This window comes from Ornithodoros turicata, chromosome 8 (assembly GCF_037126465.1).
Source record: "Ornithodoros turicata isolate Travis chromosome 8, ASM3712646v1, whole genome shotgun sequence".
In the NCBI taxonomy this organism is placed as follows: domain Eukaryota; kingdom Metazoa; phylum Arthropoda; class Arachnida; order Ixodida; family Argasidae; genus Ornithodoros; species Ornithodoros turicata.
In genome coordinates this window covers 11,411,514-11,422,701 of record NC_088208.1, presented here as the reverse complement: position 1 = coordinate 11,422,701, position 11,188 = coordinate 11,411,514, and the positions used below count along the sequence as shown (strand labels likewise).

General features: G+C 44.8%; 1 protein-coding gene across 2 annotated transcripts in view; it reads right to left on the bottom strand.

Annotated features, from left to right (window-relative positions):
* Positions 1-4,593: 4,593 nt before the first annotated feature.
* The window catches only part of LOC135365942 (tRNA N6-adenosine threonylcarbamoyltransferase, mitochondrial-like), a 28,323-nt gene continuing 21,728 nt past the window's right edge, over positions 4,594-11,188 (bottom strand). For both annotated transcript variants that reach the window (XM_064598597.1, XM_064598595.1), the window contains exons 9-10: positions 7,205-7,302; positions 4,594-4,838 (exon numbers count right to left, since the gene is read on the bottom strand). In XM_064598597.1, coding sequence (XP_064454667.1) covers positions 7,221-7,302 — 82 coding nt within the window. In that variant the 3' untranslated portion in view covers positions 4,594-4,838; positions 7,205-7,220. The remainder of the gene's footprint in view (positions 4,839-7,204; positions 7,303-11,188) is intronic.

Below are 11,188 nucleotides of genomic sequence, written 5' to 3'. Positions count from 1 at the left end.
TTCGTATCATGTAGTGCCTGGCAGTATCCCTTGCTGTTCCCAGGATACTTTTTTTTATCCCTAAAAGCAGTGTAGTAGGTAGCTCTCCCACTTGACAATACAAGCATGTAGAACTGTGTCTGTGCAAAGGGGAGCTACCTCCGTAGGTATTTGTGCTGCCTGATGACAGTACACCAGTCATGTACAAGATACTCAAAAATGTATTTAAGATAACATAATAAATACTAACGTTAGAGTGTAATTAAGATAGAATATAAATACATAAAAATTAAAGTAATTAAGATACAGTACAACATACTTGAAAAAGTATTTGAAATACAATTAAGATACTATTCATCCTTGAACTTAAAAAGTCACTGGTCAATGCAGCAAGTTGCCGCTACGGCACATGAATCACCTAAACCCCGCGCACTGCGCTAGCCGCCGCTGTGTGATAGCAGTTATCTAAACACAAGTCCCCAAAAGATGACAAAGAGATACCACATGACTTCACTAAGTATATGTGACCCAGAACAAAGAAAATTTTTGGCATGTCCCTGCTCGGCGAGGTCAGAACCCGGTGTCACCGCGTCGGGAACACATAAATAATAGAAACCTCACTGGCCAAGGATTATTACACACGGGGCAATATCTCTAAATGGAGACTTCCAAGAAGGGCTGACATCCGCGTCTAGAGTCACTATCCGTGTCAAGTCCGAGGGACTCAGGAAATTTCCACTAAACAAGAAATATAATGGAAAGACGAGACACAAAGTTTGAGAGGGAGATCCAAAATATGTAATTAGAGTATTGAATAGTAAATACCATAAAATGTATTTTAAATGGAGTACAAATACACAAAACAAAAGGTATTGAGTAAAGTACCAAAATACCGCAAATTGTATTTAAAATACAGTATTTTAAATACAATACTCAAAATACCTACAAGTCTGCAGTACACACAGAACGAATCTTGCAGTTGGCAATACATCGTAGAGGAAGACAAAGTAGTGTATGCCTGCTCTTCGTTTATAGGGCGAGGGCAGTACTATTTTTCAAGTGTGATGCTGGGAGTATTGCCCCTAGCAACACGCCAATATTGATCTAATATGGGACCAATATGGCCTGCCAGATTAGACCATATCGGCTCCATATGGGCTGCCAATATGAGACCAATGGGAGAAGTGCAACCAGGCTCCATTATCGAACCTCCCTTCAATCGTCTCAGGCTGTGAGGTGCCCAGCAGATAGTTCCAACAATGCCCAATGTTACAAAAAATTGCGATTTTTTTTAACGTAATAAACAATCTCACTGGTTTTATTTCGCACTCTTTTGATCTCTCTCTGTCGATAATTTGCGACAAAATATATTGCGCCCGGGACGACGCTCGCTACGCCAGTGCTCGGGTCTAGGACATTTCAGTGCATAACATTTCGGTGACGGATGTTTCGGTTACAGCGGCGGGGGATCACTGCAACGTAGGTTCCGGGGAAAATAATCCCGGGAATGGCTGTCACGATGTCACACATCGTAATAAAACAAAAGGAAGAGGGCGGCTTGGAATCAAAAGTAGTGTTGTCAGGAACTTTGGTTTGCATAGAGAAGAACGTGCTTTATGTATTTCTTGTGTACAATTATAGATTTAAGACCTGATCTGCATGTGCTCGTGGTCTGTCGTGGCTGTTAAACGTTTGGGACATTTTCTTCTTCACTTTAAATATTTTGCGCCCCATGTTATGTTCTAGTTTGTGCTGTATAGATATTCATTTTTTAATTTCATTTTTTCAGGGGTAGATGAAGAATTGTTTTGCCATTTTGTAGCGAGTATTATCTCGAATACGGTATCTTCAATGTAGGGATATTATGCAATTTGAAATCCATTTGTTGAAGACGTGCCGGTTACATCTTTGGTGGACGTTATTCCCCTTCTATTCCTTAAAGTTACCACGCTACCATGTCCCGGTGTTCACAAGGGAATATAGCATTTCCGGTGTTCCCATTTCGATAAAAACTCTGCACCTTCCCGTGGCCCTTCAAGTTTGCATAAATGAAACAAAAGTCTTCAAGCATGAAATCAGCCGTTTTTTCGCATTATGGCCATCGTGTCTTCCACATTTGCCGAATCCCAATTCGCCGAATGCACTGAAGGTCGGGAGGTGTCCTTACTTACAATTGTTTTGTGCATAATTGCACATCCACTGCCACGTTTAGGCTTGTGTGGTGACATTAGAACACCTCGAAACAGGAGGCCAAAGAAAGGCATTTTTTTCATGTTTTTCTGAAAGCGCTTCCCGATTATCGGCGTCGTATACTACTAACAGCGAGACGTTCCACCCTCCACGTATCATATAGAACAACACTATGCAACCAATTGTGCGCCGCTATCTGCTCTCCCTTTTGCGCTAGATTAGTACAAAGACCACTCATAGTCAGATATATTGGCATGTTCCGGGCTTTATGGCGCCGCAACCGCATGCCTGGCCGAAACTCGGAAGACGGTCCCCCTCAAGTCAAGAATCATAGCTTCAGAATGACACCAACAGACGAAAATGAGAGCTACAGGACTGGTTCAAAGTTGCATCTTTTGCATCAGTTGCACCACCTTTCTCGACTATGGATCGCCATGATCGGCCAAGTTCTTCAAGCTAGCCAACACAATCCAAGTCCGCCTGATCGAGAGTCGACGGGACCGAGGACCGAGGCTTGCGTGATTCCAAAACTAGCGCGAGACGCTGTGCGCGTGCTATAGGCTAGTTAGAAGAGAGTGGCGGGGAAATCTTAAAATTTTTGCAAACGGTTCAGGGCTTTGTGACCATAGATTGAGAAGTTACCCGGCAAAAAGAACTCTTTACAAGTTAAGTTTTCGTGTGAAAAATATAACTAATATAACTAAGTTAATAACGAAGTTCTTCAGCCTGAAATGTAACTCGCAGTTACTGAGTTACTTAAAAAAAAAGAACGAGTTACTTCCAAGTTACTTCGGACACAAAATAGCATTACGCAGGTGCAACGCGCGTCAACAGTTGAGTTAGACCTTGAGTTGCCTGCGGAGGAGTGCAACACCCTTAGATCGTTTTCGTTTATGTCCAGCAATAGACCTCTCCCTGTTTGTAAACAAATGATGTCATAGTGTTCGACAGCGCCACAAATTTGGTAGAATTCAAGTACTCTCAAAGCTAGAGGTGAAGAACAAGTTCGAGCCCGAAAGCCACGGTCTTGAGGGGGCTACGATATGGTCCCTTAAAGGGACGCGACCCTCGCTCCTGCTTTTCTTTCAGTGGGAGGCAGTGAACAAGTGCCCGTTCGTGGAACCCAGCCCCCTCCTCCCGGGTTCAGTCTGTCTATCAATGTCATGATGACGTTTCTCTGGTAGATGTCTATTCGAATGCTTTGCATCTTACTCCCTGTGTGCGCACAATGGTTCGGCTTCGTTTCAATGGCAGCGGTTCTTACTTCCTGAATAAAATACTGTTGTTGATTGAATGTCACGTTTTATGGCAAAAAAATGCCATCAAGGAACCGGAGAGAAAGCAAGAAAATATGTGGACGTGAGTGAAAAGAGAGTTACAGTTAGTTACAGTAACGAGTTACTTGTAACGAGATACCTCGAACTGTGTTTGTAACACACAAAATGTATACGAAGCAAGGAAAGATATCAGACTATTTCCAGAGCTGTTAGAGCGCAACCACAACCAGTGGTTTGTAGTAATTGCAGCAGTAGTGGCTATCCTTGAAGTACATCTCCTGAGTATTGTGCAGGTTAAAATAAAACTACGAATAAAGGTGACATTGATGCATTTGTGGACTATGCAACAGTTTAGGGGCCAATTTTTATCAGAATTTGGCAATTGTTTGATAAGTCAAAGTACTGCTTAAGTCAAACTAACTGGTCTGGATGGTGGGTGTTTGAGATTTTACTGTACTCAGGTACCGTAAGGGCACCTGTTCAGTGGTGAGTTGCGCCGGTGGGGTTGTGTTCACTGCCAAGAGCGTGGGCAGACGAGTAAAAAAAACGACGTAAGTCGTACACTTGATCCCCCCCCCCCCCTCACACACGCGAGAATCGCTCGCCCGCGCGAACGTAGTGCGGCGCCACCAAGTGGGGACTGGGTTCCGGACTGCGGTAGTATCGAGCTGGCACTAACTCGCGAAGCGGGGGAATCGTGCAGAAGGTGACAGCCAATTGCAGGAGCCTTCCACGGATGAGTGGGCGGTCCCAATTTTAAGTTGTCATTCTCTGCCAGGTGCTGAGCTTAGCACAATCAGGTAATGTCCTCGACACTTCCCTTTCCTTTAGCACCGGCAAAGCTACCAAGGACAGCACCGAGGAGTAGCCTCCACGTTCGCACAAGCGGGCCCTGGCGGGTCTGGCCGGGCAGACTTTTCCTTCTCAGGTACACGTTTCAATTCGTGTATGTGACTGGGTGTGTTTGTAATCTGACACTATGACCAGTGCAGTATTCATTTTGGTTGAATATCCCGACCACAAGCGCCCCCTTTGAGGTTCGCCTTGTAAAACCTGCGCTTCGTAGAGCAGATTTTACCTGATCATACATAGGCATAATATAGCTAGAAGAAAAGTAATTTGAGTAGCAGACACAGCCACAACGGACAACATTTCCAATCTTGTTTATTTTTTAAAATTAATTCTAAGCATTTGGTTGGGTTGAGAAAAACTGTCCTCTCGATGATCGCTGGGACTCTTACAGCCACCAAATGTTTCTTGTTCCCGATTCCGTTGTTCTCGCAAGGAGAGGTGCCATGTGCTATTCACTTCACACAAAACTGGTGGCAAGAGTCATTGCTGCCACTCTCACTTGAGCGGTACGCCTTCGTAGTGTAGCAGTATCCCTTGAAACTGGAACAGGAGCATGACTATTTTATTACAGATGTCAACTTTGTGGCTCTTAAAGGGGCAATAAACAGGTATGTAAGGTGCACTTTTTTCTAATGCAGTGCGATTCGTTTCCTACAGTGACGCTGAGCAAACATTTTAGTCGCAAAATAGTAAATAATGGCTCCAAGCCGACCGAGTATTCACTGCACACTTTCGCACTCATGCCTCGCACCGCGATGCCCCGGCGACAATAAAGACACGTCATTTTGACGTCGGGCGCCATCAACCATTCAAAATGCGGAGCACCTATACAGTAAACCCTCGTTATATCGAAGTCGCTTTATTCGAATTATCGCTTTATTCGAAGTACAGTGAAATCCTCGTGCATTTACATGTATTTACAACTATTCGAAGTGTGAGGAGAGCTAACTCCGCATATTACGAAGCGCACGCCCGATGGTAGGCTGCTGGTCGCCACCCAAAACATTCCCGAAAGCCGCCTTACCCTTCTTTTCTTTATTTTCTCCAAACACAATCACTCATGCAACCTCTTTTCGTTCCGTACAGCGAAGAGCGGGAAGGTAGGATGCACGAGGACGGTTCGTTGACATGGGTGGGAGAAAGGGGAGAGAGAGGGACCGGTCATGTGGCCCTAGCACGTGAGATGATTCACCGTTCTCCCGTGGATGGTTTTGTTTTGCGTGGTTTATTTGCGACGTGTTGGTCTTTTACGCACGATGGTTCCGCGGAAGTGTTTAAAAAGGTTTTCGTCATGCACGTATTGCGGCTCACTCAGTCGAAGAAGTTGAATTTCAAGACGATGAGGAATCTAAGAGCCTGTACAGAAGAGTGCACGATCTTGTAGGACAAGAAGTGCAAGATGATTTTGATACCTTCGCGCGGGCGGACGCAAACGTTCCTGTTGTCAGTCCTGTGACGGACGCCGAAATTGTGGATATTATCGTCAGTCGTCGGGACGTCGACGATGGAACTTCGGACAACGACTCAAGAGAACTCGGTGAAATACCTACGGCGGCGGAAACACGGAATATTTCGCGTCTGATTCGCAACAGGGTAGAATGCAGCGGCGGTGATAATGAACTGATGACGTGCCTGCGGAAACTCGAAGAACATCTCCTCGCCCGCAGTGGGGTTCGCGCCAAACCCAGGTGACTGCGTTTTTTGCACGTCAATAAAATATTGTCGCGATGACATCGCATTTTCACGTTTTCCTGAGTCTGGATTTTCTGTTTTTTAAGTGTCTCCGCTTTTATCGAAATACCGCTTATATGGAATTTTTTTGCGGTCCCGTCGACTTCGATATAACGAGGGTTTACTGTACATTGATTTCGTTGTAGTATCGGGAAGTGAGGTCAATTCTAAACGTGTTTAGACTTGTCAATCTCAAGGTAGCCAGATCAAAAAGTTAAAAACGCGCAGGATATTGCATTTAATGTGCGCACCAGTGATGGCCACTAGCTACTTCTACAGTAGTTTAACTATAACTACTAACTACTTTGCGATGGAGTAGTTTAACTAGTAGTTTAACTACCTTTCAGGGGAGGTAGTTAAAACTACTTCTTTAACTATTGCAATGTAGGTTAACTAAATCTATAACTACTTAACATTGTACATCAACACCAATCCCATTCTATAGCATTCTTCGACACCTAAATATACATCACAAGCAGCGATAAAAGTGAAGATTTAGAACGCATGTACGGCACAATTGCTCTGCAGCTCCGTTCTCATCAAACAAGTAGCACAAGGTAAAAGTCGGAAGCACAATCGTGCCGTAAAGCTTGCGGCAAAATCGGATAGAGTTGGCGCCTGCAGTAACCCAACTACTGTAGTTAACTACTCGAAATAGTAGTTTAACTAGTAGTTGCACACTACATTTCTGCAAGTACTCGATAACTACTTTTTAACTACAATCAGGTAGTTTAACTAGTAGTTTAACTACATGTAGTTAACTACTGGTTAACTACTAATGGTTGTAAATGGTAAATTAATGTAATTTTAAATTAATTAAAATTAATGTAAACTAATGTTTAAAATTAATGTAAACTAATGGTTGTAAATGGTAAATACTAACAACTACTGGCTAACTACTAACTACTGGTTACTACTGTGTTAACTACTAATGTAGTTAACACAAAGATGTAAAACAACGCAACAAACTACTTAAGATACAAGAAAAAGTACCACTCTACTCACAAACTTTGATTACTATCGACACTAACGCCAATGTAGAATTAACAGTTTCCTTACGCTGCCAGCACTACCATGTTCACCGCTGTTGTGCATGGTAGACGTCAGACACTGATAAAAATTGCAAGTTTTTCGGGATCCCCAACTTCCACTGGAAAATACTGTAATTACACTACCTTGTGCACCGACTCTCTAATCCAATTTTAGCCGGAGCTTTTCAGACTTAATTGACATTGCCGTCACGGACGCAGAGATGTTAGTTCCCAGAGAACACCTGCAACAGAAGTAAAATGGAATGTTGTGAGCATGGTCAGTTGTCGTGGAAACACCTATTGAGACTTTACAGCAACACATCATTTTTTATTTTTTTCACAAACTGCATTTTTGTTGTGGAAAATCCCTGCGCTTACTTACTGCACTTACTCGAAGGAAAGAATTTTTTGTTGTGGAAAATCCCTGCGCTTACTCGAAGGAAAAAAAAAAATTGTTATGACAGTCGATGCGATTTACACACGAGAACTCTAGCAGAAATCTTGCTCTACGATATCTGTTTGATATGTTATCGGGGAATTTTCGGGTGAAACGAAAGGCACATGAAACAAGCCACTGCTGTGACACTGGGACAAGAGGTAAGAATTTTTCCGCTTGGAACTCGGGCAGTGAATGACCGTGGTATTCAAACACTTGTCCGATCTCCGCGAAAGCTCGTCTTTTTCTCTCCTGCAGGAGGGGATTATAAAGGGAGGAAAAATAGGTTGTCACAAATAACTCTCTTTGCCGATATCATGATTCACTTTTCCGAGGGTTTACCTAAAATGACAAGTTGAAGGACCGCAAGGATTTAAAGTAGTTATTGGGTTTCACCAGAGTCTTGTTTTCTTTTTTTTTTCTTTGGGGGGGAAGGGGAGGTATCGTGAAAAATCGTGTTTAACATGAAAACAAAGAACCCTACCAATACGTTTCATGTACCCCAGATCCGCATGGCTCATATTGCTGCATCGTTCGCAGCTCCGAGAACAGGGAGTCGGGTAGCGCGTGCAGACTCGTGGAGACACACTTCCAGTCGCGTTATATGTTCGCGATACCGGCGTTATTCACATTGTTAATGCTGCCGAACTCAGTCTCCACCGTCGTTACGTTCCCGATACGATACCTAACTGATCTTACAACGGAGAAAACCGCCAGGGCGTCGCGACAGTTACGACTTTGAAGGAAATCGCTTACAGAAATTATGAAGTAAGTTAGGAAAGAAACAGTCATAATTCACTTTTGCAACCGTTTCCTGGAGCAAGATTGTTAGCATCGCTATAGATTTGGACACAAGTTCAAGTGCTGCGTCCGCAGTTTCCTAAGAAGAAAAAAAGCGCACAGTCATATTCAACGCTGATGCTACATCAGATGCACCTGGTAAAGGCACTGGTTCGCGGCTTGGGTCGTCCGAATCTTGATCGCTACACTCCACACGGTTTTCTGGACTAGTTCGGCTGGCACACGCGGCGTCGATGATGTCCGCATCAGTCATGAGCCAGTTGGGGAATAAACGATGACAGTAAACGGGTTGTAGAATGATATCAACGGTCACGAAGTCACAGAAGCGAGTGACGGCACACAAACACACCTCCTCCACCGTTCACAGCCAGAGGAAGAGAGTGAGAAAGAGGAGAGGGATGGAGGGAGAATGCAGGCTTTCATGTAGTCTCCTTGCTGTCGTGAAGAGGTGAACGCATCCTTGAAAGAGCACAAAATGCGGAAGGACGACAGGAACCATACGGAAGGTCAATAACCAGGGAGATACGGGGCGCTGTGACCCGTTCCCGTCTCACGTGCGAGCGCTGTTGGTTCGAATTAGGCAGTGTATACGCTTGTCCGTTTGAATTACCGGGAGTTTCTCCCCATTCAAATACACGTGGGTTGGATGGGACCCGGGTGAGAGTTCACATTATCCGGACGTTCGAATTAAGCGATTTTGAATTAACGAGATTCTATTGTACGTCGAATAAAGCAAATATTCGATTCATATTCAAAATTTCGAATATTTGCACACCTCTAGCATGAGTCTGATACACACGTTTCCAGATGCGAAGTTCCTCTAGCAGGCTCACTGTCAGCGTGCTCAGGACTGATTCCACCATAGAGCAGTGCACGGACGATGTTATGGACGATGCCTTCAGCTATTATTTCATGTCCCCCTGATGTTACTGTAGGCTATAGACAACTTATAGCTCTCTCTGTGCTTTCAATTTCTGCTGCCTTTGAGACATGACGTGTTCTCTTAAAACGATCGTGCGACTTTCTGTCTTCTTTCGGTAACCGTACCTTCGGCACAGTAGCGCCATCGAAGCCACAACACTTGAAGTAGGAGTTCAAGATGCATGGCTGCCGCTTTTGTGCTGCTTTAACGCTTCAAGGGCTGGATACCGTGTTGCCCAGTGCTCGGCTAATTTCTTGCGACATCCCATTTTGCTTGTGTTTTAGCACCAGCGCCGATAGGATTACGCCGGCCGCTTTTGTTTGCAGACACCAAAAGCGCAGCACGCTCACCAGCATCCATGCAGGCTCTAGGTACGTTTGCTGCGCAGTCTACCGCAACTCCCTTTAATCACTCCTGTAAGATGTGAACTTCGTAGAACAGGTAACGCTGACTTCTGGCGTCACGCAACTTCTCCGAGAGGCATGATTTGCCTCGCTCTCACGCGTGAATTGAGAGGAATACAGTCGCCGACCGTTAATTCGGACCCTAATAATTCAGACTTTCCAATAGTTCAGACAAAATCTTGGACTCAATCAATAGCCCCCATAGAGCCAATGCATTTCAGCTTCCAATAATTCGGACCGTTTTCGGGGCCATGGCTCGATAATTCAGACGGATTTTGGCCGACTTTCCCTACTTTTTGTGAAAATCCACGCTTCTAAATTCAGAATCGGAACCTCGAGCTTCCGACTCCCGCTCGCCGCCGGGCTGCCCCTCCAGTAGCTCCCTCGGAGCGCCGCCTGCGGGGAGGAGAAGCGCGCGCCCGTGCAAAGTTCGCGTTCATGTGATCGACGTTGCTGTTTAGATGCGCACTTCGGATGCGACAATCGAAACTGTGGAAATGTCGTCACAAATGTCGTCGTTGTCACCGATGATGAGATCGTCGCCGAAGTTCTGAACCTGCCTGTCTGCCGAAGTTCTGAACCTGAGAACGTCGGCGAACCTCCGTCTACTGCGCAGATCCTCGCGGCCATCGATACGCTCGGAGGAGTTTATTCCGACAGTGCGACATTATCAGAAATGCAGCATGACGTTTTGTCTCGTGCCCGCGCTGCTAGGCAGATGCGTATCGACACTTTCTTCCGTCCCATGTAAATTTTTTGTAATAAACGCCAGTGTGAGAGTGGATTTTTATGATTAACTACTAATTCGGACTGCTCGATAATTCGGACAAATCCCGTGACCATTAGAAGTCCGAATTAAGAATCGGCGACTGTAATCGCGTCAAACCTGAGAATTTGAGGCTCTGTAGGAGTTGCAACTGTTTACCCCAGGTCATGCTGGACAACTTAGTAGAAGGTCATTTTCATCGATGTCGGCCTGCATTTCAAGTTGAAAGTGTACCAGTGAAGGTGCTACAGCTCATAACAGTAATATTCGAAAGCTCTGAACTGTTCAAGCAGTAATACCAATTCAATTGGAATTCGAAGTTTAGAATATTCGCGCAGCTCCAGTTCCTGTATTCACGGTGCTCCTGATTTTTCTAGCTCGCTCGCTGTAACACTTCGAGTGCAGTTTCGCATTGACACAAATACCCGTAGACAGGGGCAACGTTTTACAGCATCTGAGAGATACAACACGGGAAAAAAAAAAAAGAAAAACATGGAGCAGGTGGAGAACGCAGCACAACAGGACTTGTGAAGGTATCATCCCCTTGAGCTTGAGATGGCGGAAGGGACAGGAACACAAAACACAAGTACACAGGACTTGTCTTTGTCAAGTCTGAGTTTAGTCCTGTCTACTTGTGTTTTGTGTTCCTGCCCCTACCACCAACCCAAGCTCAAGGCGATGATACCATCAGCATTGCTACACCAGCTTGCTTGCGTTTGAATGTTTTTTTCAACACTTATGAGTCCTGCATTGTCCTCCCATTTTGTGTTTTCTCCATTCTGTGTTCCACTGACCGCAG